The 26,511-nt window shown below is 41.7% G+C and overlaps 1 protein-coding gene across 3 annotated transcripts in view; it reads left to right on the forward strand.

Moving 5' to 3' along the window:
* RPS6KA3 (ribosomal protein S6 kinase, 90kDa, polypeptide 3) overlaps positions 1-26,511 on the forward strand; it is a 66,215-nt gene that overhangs the window by 16,467 nt on the left and 23,237 nt on the right. For 2 of the 3 annotated variants that reach the window (XM_015411333.1, XM_015411334.1), the window contains exons 3-10: positions 11,284-11,400; positions 13,890-13,971; positions 15,004-15,084; positions 16,879-16,958; positions 17,372-17,478; positions 17,898-17,935; positions 18,422-18,564; positions 20,845-20,915. In XM_015411333.1, the coding sequence (XP_015266819.1) occupies positions 11,284-11,400; positions 13,890-13,971; positions 15,004-15,084; positions 16,879-16,958; positions 17,372-17,478; positions 17,898-17,935; positions 18,422-18,564; positions 20,845-20,915 (719 nt within the window). Of the gene's footprint in view, positions 1-11,283; positions 11,401-13,889; positions 13,972-15,003; positions 15,085-16,878; positions 16,959-17,371; positions 17,479-17,897; positions 17,936-18,421; positions 18,565-20,844; positions 20,916-26,511 lie in introns of those variants that run through there. The other variant, XM_015411335.1, reaches the window with a different exon arrangement.

Here is a 26,511-nt window from a genome sequence, read left to right on the forward strand (position 1 = left end):
ATAACAGTAAATTTCTTAGCAGTCTAAGATCAATAACAGCAGCAAGAATAATAATAAATCCACATAAAGTCTCAATAAATAAATACATCTTTATGTCAGAAACTTGGAATACTTGGCATCAGGCAAATGCTTGTTGATCATTGAAGCCCCATCACCGAAAAAGCCCGATCACCCACCTTTTCCCAGTCAATAGTAGTACACTGATAAGTGCTCCAGATGATGTCTGCAGGCATCTTCGCAGGTTCATGCAGAAGGTAGTCCTTCAATCATCCTGGCCTCCAGCTGTGTAGGGCCTTAAAGCTGTAATAATCAGAACGAATTAAGTCCAGAAGCAAATTGGTAGCCAGCGTATATCCTTTCACACATGTGTAGTGTATTGTAATTCATTCTAGACAGTAGTCTTGCTTGCTGCATTTTGAACAAGATGAAGGTTACAAATTGAAGACATAGTCTATTGCAGTAGTCTAGTTTGGGTAACTCTGGCCAAATTACCTTTCTCAAGGAAAGGCTGCAGCTGTTTTGTGTCAGTGAGGAGATCTGAGACTCTTGCTGTAAACATGGATCAAATAGCATCTTAAAACCACCACCTTACTTTGTCAAATAGAGTGCAACCCTGACCAAACCAGGCGTATTCTTCAATCCCTCTTTTGTTATAGAATTGACCAAGCATGCTACCATATTGTATGGACTAAGCTTCAGTACATCATTCTTAATCCAGCCTGTTACTGCCTCCAGGCAGTTGTTCAGAACATCCTGCACCTTGTCTGATGATCTTGGAAAGGAGAAATAGCATACTGATGATGGCTAAATCTCCAAGCAGCCACTCCCAAATATTTCATTTAGATGTTGAATAGCATGGGGGATCATCAGAAACAGCCTTGGAGAACTCCACAACATAAATACCAGGGGTCTGTGAAACTGCTGATGAAATGGAACCCAAGATATGGTAAACAGAATATTTTTTGTGAAATGTTTAGTAAGTATATCGCAGCACATCTTTAAATGTTAAGAACATAAGAGAAGCAATGTTGGATCAGGCCCCATCCAGTCCAACACTCTGTGTCACAAAGTGACCAAAATCAGGAGGTCCACCAGCAGGCCCAGAACTCCAGAAGCCCTCCCACTGTTGTCCCCCAAACACCAAGAATCCAGAGCATCACTGTCACAGATATAGTGTTCATCTATACTTTGTGGCTACTAGCCACTTATGGATCTCTGCTCTATATGTTTATCAATATGTCTGTGCTTGTAGGTGCCACCACTTCTTGTGGCAGTGAATGCCATGTGTTAATTATTCTTTGGGTGAAGAAGTACTTTTATCTGTTCCAAGCTTACTGCATTAATTTCATTGAGTGCCCACGAGTCCTTGTATTGTGAGAAATGGAGAAAAGCGCTTCTTTCTCTATCCCATGCATAATTTTGTAAATTTCTATCATGTCACCCCTCAGTCGTTTCTTCAAGCAAAAGAGCCCTAACCTCTTTAATCTTTCTTCATAGGCAAGGTGTTCCATCCCATTAATCATTTTAGTTGCCTTTTTCTGCACTTTTTCCAATGCTGTAATATCATCGGCGCCTACGCAGGCTCACATTTGGCAGATGGTCTGGCAACTGCATTGGTTGCCAGTTGACTTCCAGATTCACTTCAAGGTGTTGTTAATTACCTTCAAAGCCTTACACAGCCTGGGACCCACATATTTGCGGGACCACCTCTTCCCATATATGCCCCGAAGAGCGTTACGCTCTATGGACCAACATCTCCTGGTTGTCCCTGGCCCAAAGGACATCCATCTTGCCTCGACCAGGGCCAGGGCTTTTTCTGCCCTGTCTCCTGCCTAGTGGAACATGCTCCCAGTCGAGATTAGGGTCCTGAGGGATCTTCAATTCCGCAGGGTCTGTAAGACGGAACTGTTCCGCCAGGCCTTTGATTGAGGCAGCAGATGTCTTTATATGGCCTCCCTGAGGTGGTTGTCCATACCCAAATAATATGCTAAAGAATCATATAACCAGTGACCGTCAGAAGTGTGATTGAGTTTTAATTATTATTATTGTTTGAATTGCTAACTTGTTTAATTTTAATTGTATTTATTGTTCTGTTTTTATGATGTTACTTGCCCTGAGCCCACTTACAGGATGGGCAGGCTATAAATACAAATAATAAATAAATAAATAATTTTTTGTCGTGCAGTGACCAGAACTGTACACAATATTCCAAATGAGGCCAGGGGTCAGTTCGCCCCGGAGTGGCGCTCCGGGAGTGAGGCGTTCAGGGGGCGGGCACATGACCAAGCCCCGCCCCCTGCTCCCAGCAGCCGTTAGTCGGCCACGAGGCAGAAGGAAGATAAATTGAGGCCCGCAGAAAGCTCTGCGAGGCCGACACCTTTCTTCCCACTGCCACCGGAGCGCAGGGCATGAGAAAGCCCTGCGATGCCGGCACCCCCCTCCCACCAAGGGGATTGGCCTCTCTGACTCCCTACTGCTGCACCAAGAGGAGAAGGAGAGGATGGAGGCGGCGAGGCAGGCATGCGCGCCAAGCCCCTTGCCCACTCGCTCGGCCACCCTCCCCCCACCTGTGCCTGGGGTCTCCCTCCTGCCTTCCCCTGCCTGCTTGCTTTCCCCCACACACACCTTGCCTTCCTGGGCCCACATGTCTCCCTTCAAGTGTCGCTGCAGCCCCAGGGGCCGGATCCCTCCTGGGCTCACAAACGGAATCAGGGGGCAGCAGGGAAGCCAGCAGCTTTTAGTCCCTCTAAGCTGCAGAGTCCTGTGAAGCTGTGAGCACAACGTCTACTTTGTGAGCAACTGGCCTTAAAGTGGTGAGCGAGCGATTTAGCTGCTGCAGAAATTAGTTTGCTCCGGAGCACTTGGAGGATGGGGGGGGAGGAACAGGATCAGAGTTGTGCTCTGTCTTAACTCTGCTGTACTTAATTCTCCTTTGCTGACTTGCTGAGCAAAAATGAGCTGCTGGCCTTAGAGTTGTGAGCGATTAGGCTGCTGCAGAAATTAGTTTGCTCTTGAGGGGGGGAGAACAGAGATGATGAGGGACAGAAGGAGATCTGTTAGCTTGGCTTTCCAAAGCTCTTGACTGGACCAACAGCCAGTCTCCCCTCTCAGACACTGGAAATTTGTAAAAAACAAAACAAAACCCGTCTCTTCTTCCACTTGCCTGAAAGTAGCTTGCATTAGTTTAGTGAGGAAACATTTCTTATATATGTGGGGTAGGGAATAGATGGGAAACCTTTGCTTCAAATGAGTTTTCAAAGCTACAGGATGCTTTGTAAATCTTTGGTGAAAATGGATTTGCTTAATTGTATTCTGTGCTTTTTATTTGCTGAGAGTTGTGGAGAGGGGAAATAAAATCTGCTCTGACTTAAGGATGTTGTGCACTACCTGTGATCTGTAAGACCAGCCTTCAGCCATGCATAGTGATCCATCCAGGGCTTGCCAAACTTAAACCACCTGTCTCTGCTGCCTGTATGGTGATATCACACATGTGACTGTCAGCCTCCCACATCTGCTGATTGAGCAGAAACAGCACCAGCTGTTAGCCTGGTACTTCTGGCACTCATTGGAAGTGGGTCCAAAGGAAGTCCTGATATTACTACTACTGGTTTTAAAATGCCCCAGAGTTGTGCTCTGTCTGCTGTACTCCTTCTTTTGAGGTGGAGCAAAGGAGCAGACTTGCTGAGCAAAATGATCTGGCATGTTGCTGTTTGGAACACATGCTAGGGGTCGCCTACCCATGACCTAGTGCATCCTCTAAAAATCTTCAGTAATATAAGAATGACCATGGTTTTTTTCCTCCTGAATATCTACCTTACAAGGAATGGGTTATCACATCACACTGGCAGTATGTTACTGGTGAAGTCAACATAGCTTGATTTCATTTAAATGTCCATGTCGTCTGATTAACTGTTGGTTATTTTCTCAAAGGGAGAATGGCCATTCTTTTGCTCTTGTGTCCTTGTAGTCTTTGGTGCATCTTTATTTATTTAGCACATTTTTATTCCACCTTTTCTCCAAGGATTTCAGGGCAGTGTACATGGTTCTTCCCTGCTCCATTTTATTCTTGTGAGGTAGCTTAGGCTGAGGAAGAGTAACAGTCCCAAGGTCGTCCAACAAGTTCCATGACTATATTTTGCATCCAGCACCACTTAATCCCAGTAAGTCTGCAGCACAACCCCATACTGCATATTAAGATGCTCAGAACTGTAAATTAGGAGTTCCTCTATCATGCTCTAAAAAATAGTTTCCCCTCTTCTCAGTAGTTTTTTTTATTTGTAATGGAATCATAAACATTTTGCAAACCAACTGCTGCTATTACTCAGCAGTTGAACAATTATATATAATGCCTAGTGGACAGACAGCATACCAAAAGCATACTTGAGCAATGTATGCAACATCGCTTGTTAAATTTAAACCTCTCTGATGTGATTCAGTTTGGCCAGTATGAAGCTATGTAAGTGTAAAAGGCTAGAGTGGTTTTCTGTTTTTAGGGAGAGCTATTTTTGGGGGGGTAGTGTGTTTCTACTTGCTGGACATCCTCCCACTGGGCCCCGCGAGGCTGGAGTTTTTGGGGGTGAAGCCTGAGCGGTGGGTGTTGCCTTCTGACACACTTCCGGTGATGTCAGGGGGTGTGGCATATGCAAATATGCTAATGAGTTATGCTAATGAGCTCATGCACCTCTTTTTCTACAAAATGACCCCTGATGAGGCCACACCATAAATTTATACAGGAGCATTATGATACTGGCTGTTTTGTTTTCAATCCCCTTCCTAATAATCCCCATCACAGCATTGCCTTTTTTATTACAGTCTCGCACGGAGTCAACATTTTCAGTGAATTATCTACTTCGACTTCAAGATCTCCTAGTCAGTTACCACCAGTTCATTATTATTATTTATATTTATAGTTAGGAGTTTTGGCTTCAATGGGTGCGTTCAGACGGGGGCTTTCTGCCGGCATAAACGCGATCACACTTACCTCCATTTTGCGGTTCCCATCGGTGTACGCCCGGTCACACGCTGCGGGCGTCAGCGTTTTTTTGTTTTTTTTTTAACAGTTTGAGCATGCGCATAGGCAGCCATTCACAGAATGCCGATCTTTGCGTATGCTCAACCCCCCCCCCATTACATTTAAACTTTAAAGGTAAGGATTTACCTTTAAAGTTTAAAGCCCAAACTGGCCTCCCTTAAGTCCCGGACTCCTCCGGATAGGTAAAGCAAGGGATTTTTTTTTTTAAACAAACGCTCAGGGCGAAGCTTCGCTCAAGCGCATATCGCTCTGTTTAAAAAAAAATGGTGGGGGAAAACCGGAAGCCTCAGGCTTCCGACGGAAATGGCTAGGCACCGGTGGAGAACGATCAGACACCGGGGTACATCGGAAGCAACCGTTGCACTCCGTATACCACCACTTGGGACCTAGTGGCAGAGTGCAACGGTGTAAAGGGCTGTACATCGGTTAGGGACAGGAGGCAGATGTTCGCCGTCTGAGTGCCGGTGAGTACAGCGATTGCAACCGGCACCTATACCGATGTAAAGCCCCCATCTGAACGCACCCAATGTGTGTTACTTTGCACTTGCCCACGTTGAACCTCATTTGACATGTTGACACCCACTTTTACAGATCCCTCTGGAGCACCACATAGTCCTCCCTGGTTTTCACCACCCTGAACAACTTAGTGTCCTGCACAAACTTAGCCGCTTCACTGCTTACTCCCAACTCCAAATCATTAAATGAACAAGTTAGAAAGCACTGGACCTAGTACCAACCCCTGCAAGTACCCACTGCTTACCACCTTCCACTGTGAAAACTGCCCATTTACACTCACTCTTTTTCCTGTTAATTAACCAGTTTTTAATTCACAAGAGGACTTGTCCCATGACTGCTGAGTTTACTTAGGGGCCTTTGATGAGGAACTTTACCAAAAGCTTGCTGGAAGTCTAGGTAAACAACATCTATGTATCAGCCTTGTTCTTACCCACTCAAAGAACTCAAAAAAGTTTAGTGAGACAAGATCTTCCCTTACAGAATCCATGCTGATTCTTCCTCAGTGTGCTTAGTAGCTGGATGTGTTCATCCAGTGGGGGAGGGGCTTTCCAGGAGTGGGGAGGAGTGTTGCGACATGCATATGTAAATAGGCATGTCAGGGACATTCGGGGGTGACACTCTAATTTTGGGGCAAAAGTGTATGGTAGCATTCGCTTCAAATCATAGTGTTTTGTCCAGAAACCAGAGCGTCGCCCCCCAATGTGCCTACATCACTTTCAGTTTTTGTAGGCACGTCACAATGATTTCTGGGTTTCTGCAGGTAAGAGAGGATGATTCCGGAGGGGGGGGGGAAGTACCCGAAAGTGGGAGAGCCCTGGTGTGGCAACCCTGTGTGGTAGAGTGGTTTGGCTCTACTTCTGAAAGAGAATACAATACCCAGTTTTTGGGCTGTTTCTGGCAATGAGCAGACCTTGTGCCATTTAGTCTGACTCTTGGGAAAGGGCAGGCTGGTGTGGGTGGAAACGTGTGTGTGTTAGGATCCAACCTAGTGGCTAATTGATAAAAGCCTATTTATGCTGGAAGGTATTAAATAAAATTGAAACTACTCTCTAAAGTAACGTTCCTCAGCCAGGTTTCTCTTCTGTCTGTCAGGAGTCCTGTGCTGCTAATCTTTTCCTTGAAACCTAATGTGTAAATAAATAAATCTCCTTGGTGGTTAATATATAATTCCTGCCTCAGTGACCTCCATATTCTACTTGTGCACCACAAAACCTACTTCGCAGCAGCAAATCCAAAGCCTAGATACTCACTACCTTTCGAATACCTGGTATCTGAGGGGAAGGTTTATAGTTTAAAATAAATCTGGTTCCCTTGAAATCATAGGAGGCTGCGTGGGTCCTCTCAGTTGATAGCCTGTCACAGAAGCCTTGGTGCAATTGTCAGCCACCTGGGATATCTGAGTTCCAGAGATGAGCCAGAATATCAGTAGGAGAACCAGTTACATCAGCCAGAAACTCCCCCACAGCCTTCCAGGAATTTGTACAGATCCATCACCCTATGAAGTTGGACTATTTTAGAAGGTTCTTCACCACTGGACAAGTTTAAGAGTCCCTGACAGTGTAAACCTTACCAAGCAAAGGTTAGTGCACAAGAAGGGGAGGGCAAGGTTTAGGGAGGGGAGGGACCTCAATGAGGGTATAATTCATAGAGTTTATTCTCGGAAGCAGCCAGTTTCTCCAGGGGAACTGACCTCTGTCATCTGGAGATCAGTTGAAATGACAAGAGATCTCCAGGCCCCACCTGGAAGCTGGTAACTCTAGGGCTTAGATATTTTGGAACAGCTTCATGGTTGTGCTGGTGGCTGTCAAGTCCTGAGCCTCATTAGTTAACCTGACCTCAGCTCAAAGCCATTTTATTTTAGTTCTGTTCTTATGCATTTGTCTTCCATGCTGTCCAAAATTACTGGGCTCTTCAGTACATGTGTCCTAAGACATCTGCATGTTACACCTTTTTTTTTTTAAGACATTACAGACTAATTACCAGCAAAAATGTTGAAGATGTTGCAGATTACATTTTAATGTGATCCTGTTTTTTTTATTGGGATGGAGGTGTAGGAGTCCATATGAAAATAGCCGAAATTATCAAAAACATGCTTTAACTTCTAATAAAAACTATTTGATTAGCGTGTAAGCCTTTGATTAAACATTTTATTAATGGATTTAACAAGCTAAGTGATAGAAGTCTTTCTTTTTTGAAACAGTTTTCTCTATTACAAAACCTTTTCGAGGCTTCTTCTTTTATCCCCAAAGCAGCCCATTTCAGAGGGATGAGGTTTAGCTTCTTCTATGAAATATACCATGCAACATTAATTATCTAGGGCATAGTAACTGATAAATATTACTTTTATACATGATGTGCCTTGTTTAGAAAGTTACCAATGTATTTTATTGCACTTTTACCTTTTAAAAAAATGGATTGGTTTTATAACTGATGGAAAATAAATCCTTCTAGACCATTTCCTGCATTAAGGGAGTGGAGGAAAAGGAAATCTTGTAAAAGAGGGATGTATGCCAACCCTGAGTCATCCTTTTTTAAACCACTGTATCATCACTGTGTTCCTGTGGCCCTGCAGAGCATGATTATTGTGCATGCATACCTTCTGAACACCTTGAAACAAAGAGAAGAAATGTAAATGTCCTAACTGAAAAAACTGAACTCTTTTGTTTGTTAGTGTAGCTACTTTGTGAAGTGAGTCATTTGTGAGTTGTTTCAGAAGATGTGCTAGGAGATTTCTTTTAGACCCTATGGTGCTTGTGCTATGACATCTTGTACAGTTCCGTTCTGTTTAATATGTATCTGAGTTCCTGAGATGAGTCGGAATATCAATACGAGCACCAGTTATGTCAGCCAGAAACTCCCCCAAGGCCTTCAAGGAATTTGTCCCATCACCCTATGAAGTTGGACTATTTTAGAAGGTTCTTCACCACTGCAGAAGGTTTAACATGTACATGACACTGCTGGTGGAAATTGTCTAGATTTTTGGAATGTGTTACCAGTATGCTTTCTTTCTCTTTTTTTCTATATATGTACATTTATTTATGAAGCAGTGGACATTCTGAAAAGGTGTCTGGGGCCATTAATGGGGTAGATAAGAGCCCATAAACTAAAATTCCATCCAGGTAACACCGAGGTGCTGCTCACCAGGAAAGAACATCTGCCTGACAGATGAGGTTTGCAGCTTGGGGGGAAATGCTATTTGACCTATCAGTGCAAGGGATATCCAGATGATCTGTGTCACATAGTGTCTAACTAGCCACAGTTGGTTCACCAACTGTTTTCCTTTTTGGAACAGTGAGATCTGACCAATGATACATATCCCAGGCTTAGTCATACTTGATTACTGCAATATGTTCTATGTGGAGCTGCCTTCAAAAACTTCCAGAAACCAGCTAGTGCAAAATACAAGATTGCAGGCTGATACATCAGCACAAGAATGTATTTTGCCAGTGTTGAATGAGCTACACAAACTGCTGGTTTAGTATTTCACATTGCTGCTGTTTGCATAAATGAACAGGGACTTGGCTACTTAAAGACTTCTTCCTCACAAATGAACCTACTCAAACATTAAGATCAACATCAGAGGCTTTATTTCATGTGTCTCCGTTTACTAAACTGTGGCAGTGGTTATGAGAGAAAAGATCTGTTCCAGGATCTGTGGAATTCCCTCCCTGCCACTTTACATCTGGCATGTTCTTTAAATTTTAGGACTCAGATTAAAAACATCTTAATCTCCCAGGCTTTTGGTGATTTGTGTGGCTGATTTTCTTTCTTCATGTAAACTGAGCATGTTTAGTAGTACTAAATTAAATTGTAACTGGAAGCTATTTTCGATGATGCTACTGATTTGTTTTGGTGTGTCTTTTATTGATTGGTTTTAGAATAGTATATTGCTTCAAGCTGCTATGAGGTGGCATATAAATAATTTAAATAAAAGGGGGGAGGGTCTAGTTGAGAAAAGAGGGGGAAGAGTGACTTGTGTATAAAACAAAACTAAAACAAAATAACCTCCAGCCCCTCCTTTTACATTTGGGGCAGCAGAAATATGTTCACCCTCGGTGGTAGACTCAGTTCAAGGTCTGGGTTCTTACCTTTAATGCTTAGTGTGGTATGGGATCCACATACATCTCAGAATGCTTCCCTTATACAAGCCACATTGTTTACATTATACACGGGCATTCTCCTCTTCCAACTTACTACATATCTTGCCTTTTATTTCTGTTTTCTTTTTCTTCTACTCTGTCTTCCACCCGTTGCTTACCTCTCCGCTTGGCTTGTGTTTTATCACCTTCTATCTTTGGTTGAACTTGAAGCAATTTTTTTTTACCACAAATCATGTACAGATACTTAACTATTGGTTGTTCTGAAATAATGCAGTCTTTTGCATAAATACATAGTAGCTGGACTTTGGTCTAGATTCTGGCAACCAGGTTCAAATCCCTGCTTTATCATGAAGCTCACTGGACAGAACTGAACTAGTTACAGTCACCTCAGTCTACCCTTATTTGGTGGTGTGTTTGTGAGGTATGGTTGCCAACCTCCAGGTGGTGCCTGAAGAGCTCCCAGAATTATAACCTCCCTGCTTCTTAACTGTTTTTCAGCTGTCTTCTGCAGTCTCTTTAATTTTTAAAGGGACTGCACGAGACAGGCCGAAACACCTGAGTGGTGGGACCACTTACCTGCCGCTCAGCTCTTTTTGCAGCTTTTGCAGAGAACAGAAAGCATGGGTTTAAAGAGACTCAGAGTTCATGGAAGTTTGTGATGGTAGATTTGTCATGACTTCTGTTTGCAAACCATGAACAGGGCAAAATTCCTGATGAACTTTGCTTCACAGTTTGGTTTTTGCCCATCCCAAACAATGACATTAAACCTCGATGAGATCCCTCCCAACCCCCCCCTTCTCAGATTTCCCCCTCAAATCTCCAGAAATTTCCCAACCTAAAGGTGGCAATCCTATTGTGAGTGTAAAATAAGAACCCTATTGGTCCTGGTTGCATGTTGATACTCTTGCTAAACTCAGCTTGGGAAAGCTAAGAGTAACTGTGGGGGTGTAGCAGGGATGCCTCTTGTGCAAACCAGGTGGGGTTTTACCAGTATGGAAAGCAGAAGCTCAAAGGATGCGTTGCTGCTTTCTCTGCTTTTTCTGCGGCCTGTGAATTATCTAACAAAAGCAGAAGTGAGTCACTTGTCTTTCCTGTTTCCTCACTTTTGTGTAAAGTACAAACTAGTTCTAAAGAAGCAGAAGTCAAGACTGTAACGGGGGCAAACCGAACCACTAAAATGTATAGTGTAGCAGTTACGTTACCTTTAGGTAAAGAAGACTTTTAAGAGGTATTAAGTGGCATGCAATACTGACCAAAACTTGGCATTTCCTCTTTATATTTCCATGCAGCTGAAAATATCAGATGGCTATTATTATTTTCTTTAACTTTTAAAATGTAAAATACCAAACTTCTGCTATTTTGTATTTTCTTAGTCTACAAACATTTGATTCTCGGTGCTATGCCAATCATGCCAAAATTGATGGTTTTTCCAAATGGAGGGAATTTAGTTGTTTGAATCTCTCTTTTTTTTGTAATTTCTCCATCATAACATTTAATGAAATCTCTATTTGGCTTGTTAGTATTTGCATTATAATTCTTTGACATCTGTGAATTGTTAAATACAAGCTTGTAAAAATTATTCCTGGCATGAATTCTAAGCAAGAAACAAGAGCGTTATTTTATTTTCTTTCTCAGGAAGAAGGCAACATTAAAGAGATTGCAATAACATATCACGTCAAAGAAGGGTATGAAAAAGCAGATCCTTCACAATTTGAGCTCCTTAAAGTACTGGGACAGGGGTCTTTTGGAAAGGTAAGAAAAGGTCTTCTGGATTTGTGCCAGCTACTCTGAAAATCTTGCTATAACCAGTAGTACTCAGAGTTTCCAAAATGGTTACTCTGGTTTTAGGGTTGCCAGGTCCCTCCTGGCAACTGGTGAGGGATTGGGGGGGGGGGACTTACCAGGAGAAGCAGGGAGGCCCATCTGATGTACAGTGATGTGTCCATGTCACTCCCCACATGACCGGGAAGTGACATTATCACGTTGGAGCAATGCTCTGGTATTTTGGGAAAAACTCAATGGTAAATCTGGCTTCTATCCTAGAGCTTTCGCCCAAATACCAGAGTGATGCCACGATTGCCCGGACGTGAGGGTGTCACTTCCAGGTCATGTGGGCAGTGATGTAGAGACATCACTGCACATCGAATGTATCTTCCTCTTTTCTGGGGTAAGTCTCTCCCCCGCCAGCCAACTTATTGGTTGCGAGGAGGTGGGACCTGGCAGTAGGGGACTCCTACCTGCACTGGGGGGGGGGGTTCTGGAAACCCTAGCTGACTTTGTAATAAAGTAAAGGTAAAGGTTCCCTTGCTCGAAAGCCAGTCGAATCCGACTCCGTTTCAAAGCCGAAGAGCCAGCGCTGTCCGAAGACGTTTCCGTGGTCATGTGGCCGGCATGACTAAACACCAAGGCGCACGGAACGCTGTTACCTTCCCACCGAAGTGGTACCTATTTATCTACTTGCAATTTTTTGCTTTCGAACTGCTAGGTTGGCAGGAGCTGGTACTAGAGATGGGAGCTCACTCCATCATGCGGCACCCAGGTCTCAAACTGCTGAACTACTGACCTTCCACAGCCTGCAGTTCAGCGTCTTAACCACTTGAGCCACCGCAGCTCCTTTGTAATACTGAATCTTTTATTCTAATCTTCAAAGGCTACTTTATCTCCTCTAGCTTGTTGCCATAGCTCAGATATGGAGGAATGCCAATTGTCAAATATTTTTCTAAACTAAAGGTATTTCTTGAAATCTCATTGGGTCCACTCAAATTTATGCTTTATCTTTTCAAGAATAAATTAACATACATTTCCTTGTCTGGTTTACATTTTGACTATTCTTTGTCAGTGGTTAAAATCCATTGATTCTCAATACACACTTCTCAAAATTAAATCCATTAAATATCTTTCCTATGGGGCACCCCTGATATCTGAAATGAAACACATTTTGTGGTCTAGCTTAATGCTTTAACACCTTTAGAAGAAAAAATACATCTCTTGGAAACAAGTGCTGCTGTATTTCTTGGTTGTTCTGATAACAGGAGGAGAAGGAGCAGTCTTCCCCACCCATCTCATTTCAGTCTAATGACTGATGTGCCTTTTTTGTCTGGAAGGGTCCTCTGACCCCTGGCAAAGTCATAGGGGGCTACTGTGAGAAGGGAAAATGTTGCATCCAATGGACATTCCTCTGGTGGAACGTTCATTGGATAAAACCCAGTTACTGTGGTAGTGTGTGTAGGGGATTTTCTTTAAAGTGCTGGAAGTTTGGTGTGAGCTGCCCCCCCTTCATGGAGATATTTTATTTGGCTGAGCATATCAGTCATTCTCTTGTTTGTCATAACTGTATATTTTCTTCAGAGATTAATGGAAATGTTGTGGCTAGGTTTAATGTAACTTTTCAGTACTCAGTTTAACTATATCATAGACTAATCCATTTCCCTGCTGTAATTCAGCTGGATAAAACCAGAGGCAGTTTAAGTAATGCCTAGGTCACTCAGTTTTACCATTCCATGGATAACTAATTCAGTAAGCAAGAATGTGTGATCAACACTATATTTAGTGTTTGTCTTTCCTATGAAGAGCAAAAGAGCATGTGGTGTTTGTAGGTAATAGGTATGTCACACATCCTTATTTTGTTCCAGAAATATAACTGGAATGCTAGTACATTTGTACTACTAGGATTTGTTGTGTTCACGTGTACCTCAGAGCATGTAGAGTCTACATGTGGGAGAGTGTCAGTGCCTGCCGTACCCTATCCTCAGGGGTCATTTGGGGGGGGATGCGGGGGGACGCCATCCCCCCGGGTGAGGTGCGGGAGGGCGGGGCCTGGAGCTCCCTGCTGGTGCCCGCTGGAGGTCGCCGCCGGCTGTGGGGAGGACACACTTCCGGTGATGTCAGGGGGTGTGGCATATGCTAATGAGTTATGCTAATGAGTCCCCCTAGCTCTTTTTCTACGAAATGACCCCTGCTCAGGCCTAGTTTTAGTAAAGGTTAGAAGGTATAATTTAGTTGGGATCATTGTATATTGTAGTTGACACATGTATACCTCTGTTAAAAGTCTGCAGATAACTGTATGGGGTTATGATCATACTTGCCACTGTGCATAGAATCTACATGCATGAAGTGTATATATGAATTTTGTTCATTCAGATGTGCAACAACAGCAGAGAATATCGCCCTTGGAATGTTCACCTCATTTGTACGGATTTATGCAAATGCTGTAGAACATTTTAAACTTGTATTTTATACAGGTATTCCTTGTAAAAAAAATCTCAGGATCTGATGCCAGACAGCTGTATGCAATGAAAGTATTAAAAAAGGCAACACTGAAAGGTAACAATACCATTTCTACACATTTAATCCTTTTATAAATAACCCAGAAATAACATATACTGATTTCTTCTGCTTTAAAAATGAGTTTCAGAAACAGATTGGCAGTTTAGGAAAATGACTAGGTTAAATGTGTTTCTGGATCTGGCACACTTGTGCCTATAGACTACATTCAAAACAATTTCCATCTTCTGGTGTTGACTTGCTGCACGAGCTTCTATTCATTGTTTTGAAAGACTGCCTTTATTCTGATAACCATTCTAAGAAATTAGAATTTGAGACATCGGACATAGAAAAATCCTGATAGGAAATGCTTTTTTATTATTTATTATATCCTTGTCAGTATGTATCATAGCTGACAAAATAGTATATTGGGGGGAAAGACACTGTCAGGCAATTCTGTGATACTTTAGGCATTCACAGAGATATTTCGGCAACCTTTCTGTTATAGTTCTTGATATGCCACTTTTGCAGCTCTTATTTCGTGGAAATTTGCTGTCAGAATGTAAGATCTAGATCTGTGTTCAGCATATATGCTATACTGCCAATGCCCTTGTTGAATCACTTCTAAATTTAAATGCCATGGTGATTTTCTTTCCTCGCCTGCGTTCATGATGGTTTTGCTTATGAGCTTTTCATTTATTGATTTGAGTGACTGCATTATTAATGCACCTAAGTGCCTTACTAGAGAAGCTTATTTATTTTAAAAATATTTTTACACTGCCTCTCCACCAAAGTGCTCAGGGCAATTCACAGAATTAAAAATAATCTCGCTTCCTAAACCAATACAATACACCAAACTGTTGCTAGTAGTATCTTCTTTCAGTTACATTTAGCTTGTAAACTGGCCCCTGATTTAGACTCTGCCAGCCTGTATATAACTGATTAGATTTCTTTTGTGTGGACTTCTGTCAACTTAAACTGTGTAGTCATCTTTGAGTCTCAGTGAGAAAGGCAAACTACAAAACTACGAACCATATGCATAGCCAAGTTAGTACTATTAATCTGAGCTAACTGTTGGATCTTCTTCTATAGTTCGAGATCGTGTTCGGACAAAAATGGAGCGTGACATCTTAGTAGAAGTTAATCATCCCTTTATTGTCAAATTACATTACGGTAAGTTTTTAATTTCTTAAATTACTAGGTGTTTCTGCCACAATGACATTTGTGTTGGCCATCTGTGCATATAATCCTGATCCCATCAATATGGAAACAAAATACAGTAAGAAGTACACCATTCCTACAAATCTATTAGTAAAGTTCTCATTCATTAAAGTGTAGGCATGTGAGATCTTATCCCTATCATTCAACATAGGTAACTTCATGGCTCACAAACTGGAGTTAGTCTCGTTCTTACCCATCTGCAGGTGGTGGTGCTACCATTTGAAGCCTCTTAAAGATCAGTTTGTATATTTTCTATGCAAAATTTTCCCTTGCCAAATTCCCGTTTTCTGGTCTTTTAAAAATACTTGCCCATTTTTATCTCTTTATAAAGTAGCCATCAGTGGCAACTAGCAATGGTAACTAAAGGGAATCTCCCCATTCGGAGGCAGTAAACCTCTGATTATCTGTGATAGAAGGCAACATCAGGGGAAGGCCTTGGCCTCTTTGACTTGTCGACCCTCTAGACTAGTAACTGGTTGGCCACCATGTGAGATAGGATACCGGACTAGATGGACCACTAGTCAGATCCAGCAAGGTTGTTCTTATATATGAACTGACTTTCATAGGATAAAGAGGTGTTAACACATGGGTTGTAAATGACCCTCTATATCTGATGAAGTATATCTCTCCCATACTCTGCTTGTCTCTGGAATGCCAACTTAGCCCTCCATCTCTGTAACTGTCACAGAATGTCTTGCCCATCTGCCTCTCATCCACAATGCACACATTTGTCAAGGTAGATCACTTACAATGTAATACTTTTGAATGAACTTGTGTGATCTAGTATGGAAAATAAATCTATTTATAATAATAGCTATTGAAATAAGCAACCATATTCAGATGTCACGGTAAACCTCTGAATGTGATGGGAACAAACATGGCTTGTTTGCTTTGCCCATACGTTCCATCCTTTGTGGACTGTAGTTAAAACTGCTGTTTGTGGAAGCTATCAGTTTCACTGCAGTTTGCTGCAATGCCTGTGTGCCAGCATCTGAGCAAATTTGGGGTTATTTTCTACCCAGCACACAAACCAAGATTCTAAAGTGGATGGTTTAGAATCCTGGTTTATGTGAGGCTCTAATGTGTCCAGGAGCCTGTCCTTGAATACACTGGCAAATCTGAGTTTGAAGGCTTCCCAAACCATGCCTTTTTCTCGTGGTTTATATGCAAGGGGTGGAGGAGGGAAGTGGTACATGAACATGACAAGGGAACCATGTCGGTGGCTGTTCCAAATAGGTTTATATGGCATCTGTGTACAGCCACAGACTGTGCTTACAATGTTGATTATCAGTCCATATATCTGATAGCCAAGTGCTGGCTAATGAGGCAAGTAACACGCAGCTGTTATCTGTACATGTGAAGATGTCACCGAAACACCTGGAGTCTAGGTAGTCTTTTCAGTTGCAACCCAAAATGGCCCCTGAAATTGTGGCAGTGACTGTTGCAGGGAAACACATTTTGGCAGCGGAAGAAGAGAACAGATAGAACCAGCAGCAATGGGGGACAAGCCAGACCTGAGCTAGTGGGGTGGGAGGAGCCAGTAGCAGGAGAGATAGGAAGTCTGAGCTGGAGGTAAGGAGAGTGGGGAGCTGCTGCAGACAGATAGAAGAGAAAGGGGGAATATGGGATTTCCCCTTCTGTGCAAGTCCTCAGAGGTCCCCTTCTTGCTTGTTTATAGTAACAGTACTTAAATATGTTTCTGCACTATATGTGACTGCACTAACGTACATTGTTTGCTTTTTTCAGCCTTTCAAACAGAAGGGAAGCTCTACCTTATTTTAGATTTTCTCAGGGGAGGGGACTTGTTTACACGCCTATCCAAAGAGGTAAGTAGTGTTTACAGTATAGAGGTAATTTTATCAGGGTTTGATTTCATTTTAAAGAAATGTACTCAGGGAAATGTTCCTCCCAAATTCTAAATTCATTGAATGTCATTTGATTGCTACCTTATTTACATGTTAGATTCCCATACACAATTTCTATTGGATATTTCCCCTCCTTCTATCCAAACCAGCTACATAGAAGAATAGAGTAAATCATTGAGATGGGACAGTCTATTGAAATATCATTTGATACCTGATGTAGGTTCATTTGTATTAAATGCCAGATCTGCTTGGTTAATAAATGCTCTGGATCCTAATTTTTAATTACAATACTAATTCCTTCTAGCTGTGAATGTATCTTTTTCCATTTAGATAATTTTCCCCCTAAGGAAATTATTGTGACTTTTCCTTTATAGGTGATGTTCACAGAAGATGATGTTAAATTCTACTTGGCTGAATTAGCACTTGCTTTAGATCATCTACATAGTTTGGGAATAATATACAGGGACCTAAAGCCAGAAAAGTAAGCACAAGTTACTTTGTTAGCTGCTACCTCTCACTAAATATGAAGAACTAAGGTACATATTATAATTATAGCTACGTATTATAAGGTACATATTATAATTATATATTCATTACCTCTTTAAACTAAAACATACTATGTTTCCACCACATTCCAAATATAGCTGTGGTATATTAGAGAAAAGAGGGACCAAAACTTCATGTGAAAAAGTACTGAATAATTTTCTTAATGTTAACATTGATTTATCTTGAAAGGCATAATTAAAATAGATTCTGTTACATAGAAGTATGCAATAAATATCTTTTCAGGGTTTAATTTTAATGCTCTCAATATTGCATGTAATCATTTTGCACTCTTTATTTTTAACTCAATCAAAACCAGATTTCAGACATTTTAAAATGGCCCCCTTTTTTTTGTAGCATACTTCTTGATGAAGAAGGGCATATTAAACTAACAGGTATGTAAAAGCATGGTTCTGCCCCATATGGGTATACCAGGTCTTCCATTGTGGCTGGAGACCTGGCAGTCCCCCAAAGGCCAACAGGAGCGGGCAATAGGGCAGAAAAGGGATGGGCTTACTGGCATTGCACTGGTACATGATGTCACTTGCAGTAAAAAATAAATGTGATGTCATGACAATGGGAGCCATGCTCTAGGATTTTGCCAAAAAATCTGAGTTGACCATAGAGCTTTGGTGACTCCTAAGGTTATCACTACTGACTATATGATGTGCCTCTCTGAACCCCCAAAAGCTCTAGGGTGCCAGACACCAACCTGGCATCCCTAACTCCATAAGTAAAGGTTAGACCCTTTTTGTGTGGAAGACAATATTGAAGAGAGTATAGGTGTGGAATATATGCTATGTAAGTAACACATTTTCAAAAATAATAATCTTCTGACAGGGAAATGCTTACTGTTCCCCCACCCCCCTTTCCACATCTAGATTTTGGCTTAAGCAAGGAGTCTATTGATCATGAGAAAAAGGCATACTCTTTCTGTGGAACAGTTGAATATATGGCACCAGAAGTAGTTAATCGGCGAGGACATACACAGAGTGCAGACTGGTGGTCGTTTGGTGTGTTAATGGTAGGTTTCTGGGGAACTGATAGTGATAAATTCTATGGATCCCTGATCTTCCGCTCATTTACATTCCACTGAAATAAATGAAATTACTTTCAAATAAATGTATTCAGTAAAGTACATAAAACTAGGGGGGTTTTTTTGCATGTTTTCATTGTAACATAAGGAGGAGGAATTATGTCCAAGTTCCATGTTCACAGAAAGCTCATTTTGGAAACAATGCAAACCCCCCCCCCAAGTGACTCAAGCTTTTTATCCCATTTGTTTGCAATTTATAAAGGTGTCATTAAAGTTTCTGCAGTATTGATTTTTTAATATGTGGAAAAATATTGTAAAATGGGCTAAATATTGGCAGCATTGTACAGTTGGATACAATTCCATCAGTCTTCTCTAGTCATATCACAGTTGCCTTGTTTGAAAGTTAACTTCGACGTGGAAGTGATGGGCGACGTGCTGACGTTGGGGGCGTGGTTGAGCTCGTCGGAGGGGAAAACCATATGGTGACGCAGCTTGGGGGGCGGAGTTCCCCCCGGGCCGGAATTCCCCTGCGCCGGAAATCGGGCCGCGGAAGCAGGGGGTTCCCCGCCCCCCGGCCCGATTTGGCAACCCTAGAGGGGTGTTGTAAAGGAGGAACTCAGGATGCAGTGGTACAATGCATATTGTAATGAGCTTGATTAGAACAGAGGGAAAATGCTTGGAGGTAGAAAATTATTATCTATAGTTTTGTAAGAACCAGAAGGGTAACCTATGAATTATTAAAAATATTTTTCATACTTTTGCAGTGTTTGACAAACAGATTTCCCAAATTTCATTCTCATAACCTTGCACAAATTCTTTTGAGGATGTGATATAGCCTTTTGGAAAGTAATATATAGTCAGAAATGTCTCTGAAATATTACCTATATAACATGGATAACCAATGCACAAACAAAGGATTCTAATACTTTGCGATAATGCTTTCAAAAAAAAATTTTTTGGGACATGTCAGTATGCTTTTATAACTCATTTACCACTGCAGAATTCATATTTCTTTGAATATTCTCTGAATTCTTAATCAAAATTTATTATTATGGTTGAAAAGAATATAGATGTGTTGACTTTAGAAGAAAGATAATATAACCCCATTTGGAAGAATAAACTCCCATATATTTTTGTTTCTGACTTGAAGATGCATATGCCCTCCGTATTTAAGAACATAAGAGAAGCCAATATTGGATCAGGCCAATGGCCCATCCAGTCCAACACTCTGTCACACAGTGGCCAAAAATACGAGGTGCCATCAGGAGGTCCAGCAGTGGGGCCAGGACACTAGAAGCACTCCCACTGCCCCCCCCGCTGCACCAAGAATAAAGTGCATCACTTGCCCCAGACTGAGAGTTCCTATCTATACCTTGTGGCTAATAGCCACTGAACGACTTCTGCTCCATATGCTTCTCTAATAGCCTCTTGAAGCTCTCCGTGCTTGTAGCCGCCACCACCTCCTGTGGCAGTGAATTTACTAATTATCACAGTGCTACTTTTATTTATCATCTGGCAAGGCTCTGATTGCTTTTGGTAGTCTGATCCCTCAAAAAAGATTATATCAAATAATGACTCACACTACAATTTGGATTTAAGTCTATATTTGCTAGGAACTGGTTTTATCCTTTCAGTTAAAGCAAGTTGGTATATCTGTAAATGGTCACAGTAAAGATGAATATAGGAACATAAATATTTTAGAGAGACTTAAAGGGTAAAATTGTTCAGTAGTTCAAAAGTAACTATTACTGATTAATGTACAGTTAAACCTTGGGGAGGGTAAGGATACGTACTATAAAGATACCTTAAAAATAAGACCCCAGTATATTGATAATAATATTAATGTGAGTTTTAACTTTGCTTACCTGCAATATGGATTTTTTTTCTCTTATAGTCTCTCACATCATTTGCTATTGCTCAAACAGAATTTTTTAAAAAACCTTGCATAGGTAAACTGATACATATAAATATGCTTCATTGAAAGCAGGCATCTTTTAAAAGTTTCCAAAGTATATCCAATGCAGAAATCTACAGCTAAAAGTTATATTATCCCAAGAATACAGTCTTTTGTTTGAGGAATGTGAATATAAACTGATAAATTGCTTGTCAAACTTGAAAATAGCATAGGAGCATTGTTTTGTAGAGGCTTGATAGTTGTGTGTAGAAAAGAGTTTTAAAAATACTATTCTGCTAATAGTTTTGTTAAAATTAAAAATAGGTTTTCTCCAGGTCTTTTAATGTAATTGATGAAAGTTTTACTCTATGCAGTTTGAAATGCTCACTGGTACTCTACCTTTCCAAGGGAAAGACAGAAAAGAAACCATGACTATGATTCTCAAGTGAGTACACTCTTATTTATATACATATATATATATTACCAGGTATTCTGCTGGGGATGCTCTTTGGGCTGCAATATCTAATTCCTACTCTTCCCTCATTTCCAAAAGGTACTGATAAATCCCAGCTCACTAATCCTACTAATGCCATTTCTCACTGTTCTTTCTATTTAAAGCTGTGAGGACTTTCCTAGTTTGTAATAACCTCTTTTTAGGCCCTTTATCTCCTAAGGACAACTGTGATGTTTTCTCTTCTGTCTTTTATCCTTTTGTCATCTTTGAAATACTAATGGTGTAACCCAACTTTGGGAAACTTTCCTATCTTTTCTCCTTCTGTTACAACTTTATGTTCCTTTTGTTGCCAAGAATGCCTCCTTTCAGTCTCCTGTTTCTGCAGCCTCCTCAAAATGCCCTTCCTTGATCCTCACATACTCATCCAGTTCTAACATCCCCATCAAGATGCTTGCGAGTTATGTTTTCATTGTAGATGACTGTCCAATTATATCATGAAAATCTTTCCTTTTGTGCTGGTAACTATTTCTGTGTTTGTCTAGATGCAAGTCTTTTGGTTTTCATTTTTTGCTTCAGTACAGAATTTGATATGAGAGGATCTTCCTATATCTTAAGCTGGCTATGGTCATGTGCAGGTGCATACCTCATCTGATCATTTAATACTTCAGTTTTTGTCAGACTGCTGTTTCTTTTCCTGACTTTGTAAACTCCTGTTGTTATCCAAATGAGTTGTGTCTTTCCTCTAAATATATGTCACCACATGTTCTTGTTCAGTTTCACATCTTCACTTCCACTTCTTTGTTAACAAAGCGTTGAATTGCATTTCTGTTCTATTAACAATGAAGCCTTCCTCCAATGCAAGGAGCATCTGCCAGTGGAAAGAATCTTGCACTAGGAGGACATGTCTTTTCCACTGCACCTTACATTGAAGGCAGGCAGAATTTAAACACTGAATCTAACCTTGTGGTTTAACATGAGATTAAAAACACCAAATTGTCCACCAGCAGTCTATTGTTACATTTATGGGTGTTTTTCCCCCTGCACTACAAGATATTCTCCTTGTATTGAAACTTGCATTTTTTTTACTTATATAGTTTATAACTTTGGCTTCTGGCTCTGAACATACTTTTTCTTCCCATAAGTCTGTAACTGTGATAGATGAATCCTCTGGCTGAATTTTATGTCTTCATTTGCTTCACATAATAAAATAACAGAGACACTACACAATGTAGTTGCAAAATAAAGTATGTAGTTATTAATCACAGCTATATTATGCACTGGACCAAAGAAAACAATGTGTTAAGATTATTCAGCTGTATCGAGTAACAAAAGAACAGTATCTTTGTGTGGATTCATACAAATAAGGCTGCAGAGGGTATCATTTAAAACCTTACTGAGATAAGCTGAAAGTGACTTTGATGACTGATAAGGAACCAAGATGCATGCCTTAATATCTTCCCACTCAGTTGTTTCCTCTGAATATTCCTGGTCTGATTCAGGGTTTAATATGGTTTGAGGTCCCAAAAAATGCATTTAGGTGACAGATCCCTGAAAGAGTGATACACCCCATAGAATGTATCCTATCTGGCCCTCCAGTACTGTGGTTAGTAGAGCGTTCCTCTGGAGAAGCAGCTGTCTTTGGACTCTAGCAGGGCTCTTTTTGTAGAAAAAGCTCAGCAGGTACTCATTAGCATATTAGGCCACACTCAGTATAAAAACTCATTAGCATATTAGGCCACACCTATGACAGTACATCTCATTAGCCTATTAGGCCACACCCCCATGTTACCAGAAGTGTGGTCATGCAGCCATACCCACCTTTTGCTTCTTATCTGTTTACCTTGTTTGTTATAAGAATGGTTTCGACAAAACCAATGAAAGCATTATTTTATGTCCCATCTATACAAAGTCTTGCCTGAGCCAATATCTTATTCCCACACTGGATTGGAATCAGTTCCTAAAGGTTCCTATGGAAATCAACTTGCCTTCCTGCAGAACTAGTATGCTGAATATGAATTTTTAGGGTTGCTAACCTACAGGTGGGATCTGGAGATCTCCTGGAATTACAACTGAGCTCCAAACTACAGAGATCAGATCAATGGCCGCTTTGGAAAGTAGAGTCCGTGGCATTATGCCTTGCTTAGGTCCCTCCTTCCCCCAAACCCCACCCTCCTCAGGCTCCACTCCCAAATCTCCAGGGATTTCCCCAACCTGGGGTTGGCAACCCTAGTTCACCCTAGGTTTGTGGATGCACTGGATGGCAGTAGTTTGTGGACTGTGCACCAAAGGAACCAGTCCAACAAAATTTTATTCAAGGTATAAGATTTCATTTGCCACCCACACTTCTTCAGATGGAAGAAGTGTGCATGCACACAAAAGCTTATATCTTGGATGAAACTTTGGACTCCAAATTTGTTCTGCTGCTTCAGACCAACACGACTACCCACCTGAATTATTACACTAAAATATTTTTACAAGCAATTATGTACCAGTGGAGTGGTTACCATGCAGAGTCTGTCCCACAGGTAAAATGATCTTGTGAATAGGTGGGCTTTACCACATCAAAGTATCACTACCATCACAAGATCACCAGTCGTTGGAAGTCAACTCCTCAGAAGCAGAAATCTCTCTTATTAGGTTTAAGAACGTCAACTTTGCTGGTTCATTAAAGGCAGATGTCAGCCCAGTGGCAGAAGAAGAGGGACAATCATCTTCTTCAGAAACACTGCCCACTTTTTAATTTCACAAAAAAGGCAATCTCCAAAGTGCTGCTGACCATAATCATTTTTAGTTACAACTTTGTTTCTCTGCAGATGTCCCCCAAAGTCCCGCATGCAACAGACAAGTGTTCTGCTAACACACACAACAATGAAGCTACTTTTTCAGATGTTTTCTCTTGTATGGCAATTAGCACCAAATGACTTTAGTACAGACTTTAGACACACACATATTTGCAAGCTATTCTTAACAAGACTAGGCTCGGGTTGCGAGTTCCAGTCATCCGTTTCCCTTCCCTTTGCCAGTCTCCCCCCCAAAGCCATCAACCGCACAATCCTAAATAGAGTTACACCCTTCTGCATCAGTGAGGATGTGACTGTGTTTAGGACTACAGTGTAAAATTGCAAGAATAAAACTTTTCTAGTTCAGTGCAATTTTGATTCTCAGGACCAAAGTCCTCCTATACATTATTTCAGAAACCTTTTAATATTTTGTAAAGGCAGGTCACTAGCAGCCCAATGTTCCCTCTAAGCTGTGGAGTCTTGTGAGCAAAAATTCTACTGCCTGGTCCTTTTTAACTGGAGATGCTGCTGGGGATTGAACCTGGGATCTTCTGCATGCCAAGCAGAGGCTCTGCCACCAAGCCATCAGCCCTTGCAGAGTGATGGAATAACTTTTACAAGGTGCTTTGTAAGTGGCTTACTGATGGACCAAACAATTCTATCATACTTGTAATCTGTCTTGACAACCAGTGCGAAAGCCAGACTGTAAATGAAAAGGAAGGAAATAAAATAATAAGCCTCGAGTCTCAGCATTTGCACTTCTCCCGTCTACTGATGCGATGTTCAAGGTTTTCTTTCCATTGTTTCTCATTCTCCTGATCCTGGTCCTTGCGCATTGTTTGCTGGATGTCTCCTGTGTTGTTTTACAGTCCCTGATCCACCTTGAGTCTCAGTGAGAGGGGTGGGCTATAAACAAATGGTCACAAATTTGAAAGTAAGGAGGGCAACACAGAAAAGCCTGTAGAGGAGCATTTAAAAAGTTCTCTTGGACATTCATTTACAGGAGTCTTGTTTCTGCCTTATTCATATTGGTGACTTTGTACTGAAATTTACGAAATTATGGCATGACAGATGCCTTTGTTGCGTATATGCACAGCTGAAGTCTCGTAGCCAGAATACGAAACAGTTGCTGTGCACTCAGTTTCTGAGCAATGCACGGAGTTCAGAATAGTTAGCTCAGTTTTTTAGCCTCTGACTCACTTTTTTGTCTTAGCTCAGGAAGGATGGCTCCAGAGCAAACCGATTTATGCAGCAGCCAAATCACTCTTTAATGCCAGTAGCTCACAAAGTAGAATTTTTGCTCACAAGACTCCACAGTTTAGAGGGAGCATCGGTTGCCATATATCACCCAATTCCCACCCCCACCTTTCCCCCATTGAAATTAGCCAAAAATTGCAGTCATTATTTCCACCTATGCAAAAATAGAATTATCATAGTTTACATAAAGAGTCAAGATTCATCTTAGTGCAGGGCTTGGTGAAAAATATATGTTCTGGGTCACAAAAAGAAATAGAGATATTATTTATTTATACATACTTTAAAAGGATTTATATCTTTCAACCTGAATGTTTCTGAATGAGCAATCCTAAACCAGTCTATTCAGAAGTGTCCCCTTTCTTTTAAACTTCTAGGAAAGTTTTTAGGATTGCAGCCTGAGATGGTTAGTATTGTTGCCTTTGTTGCTAATGGGAAAATGCAGCACCAGTAAAGCATAATGGAGGAATAACTAGCCCAAAGTTCAGTTGTCTGATCTTGACCCAAGGACCTCCCCTTTATTTTGAAGAAAAGTTGCTTTCTCTCACCTGAGCCAAGAAAGAAGCTGTTTTCATTGTTTACATGATGAGAGGCTTCAATCAGCAAGACTTCAGATGTGAGCCACTGACTCACTTCTGCAAATGCAGAGACAGAGGGACAGGACTCTTTAAGAACTCTAATCTCTGCAGTGTCCAGCTGATTTGTGTGAGAGGCTCTCCACGTTCTTTCCCCCCCCAACCCCTCCCCCCTTCTTCAGGCAGGCATGAGGCACATTCTGTCTCTCTTAGAGAGATATACACGCAAGCACTCTCACACACACACTTTTTCTTTACACCCCCGTTGTTTCTCCTTCACACTGACACACACGCACATTCTCTTTCTCCTCCCCCCACCAGACAGGCTGTTTCTCTTCATACACAGGGGCTCCCTCCCCCTCTCTCTCCAACACACACGCAAACACACACACATGTTCTCTTTCTCCCCCCCCCAGGCAGGCTGTTTCTCTTCATACACAGGGCTCTCTCTCTCTCAAACACACACGTAAACACACACACACGATCTTTTTCTCCCCCCCCAGGCTGTTTCTCTTTAAATTCATACACAGAGGCGCTCTTTCTCTCTCTCTCTCTCTCTCTCTCTCACAACACACACACACACACACACACAAAAGCAAGTTCTTTTTCTTTCCAATGGATCGGGCTGGCTGGAAAAGGTTCCTTAGGCGGGTGCCTTTTACCAAACAGCTGAGGAACACAGAAGAGCCCGGCAGCTTCCTGCTGCCTAGTTTCCCGATGGCTGCTGCAGGGCTTGGGCCGTGTGTGTGTGGGGCGGGATTCAAGCACCTGGGTCAGGCCAGCTACCCACTGCCCCCCAGCCCACCTTACCTGCCCAGACTGGGGCTCCCTGGGCAGTGCAGCTGCTGGGGAGCAGCCTGACTCCACTCTTGAGGCAAGGCTGAAGATGCCAGCCCAGCACCACCACGTGTCGCCACCCCAGTGAGACCTGCTGGGAGTTGGAGGGGTGCTGGCTGCTGCTGCTAACAAGGGGGTGGG

Source organism: Gekko japonicus, unplaced genomic scaffold (genome assembly GCF_001447785.1).
Source record: "Gekko japonicus isolate JY-2015 unplaced genomic scaffold, Gekko_japonicus_V1.1 scaffold2326, whole genome shotgun sequence".
In the NCBI taxonomy this organism is placed as follows: domain Eukaryota; kingdom Metazoa; phylum Chordata; class Lepidosauria; order Squamata; family Gekkonidae; genus Gekko; species Gekko japonicus.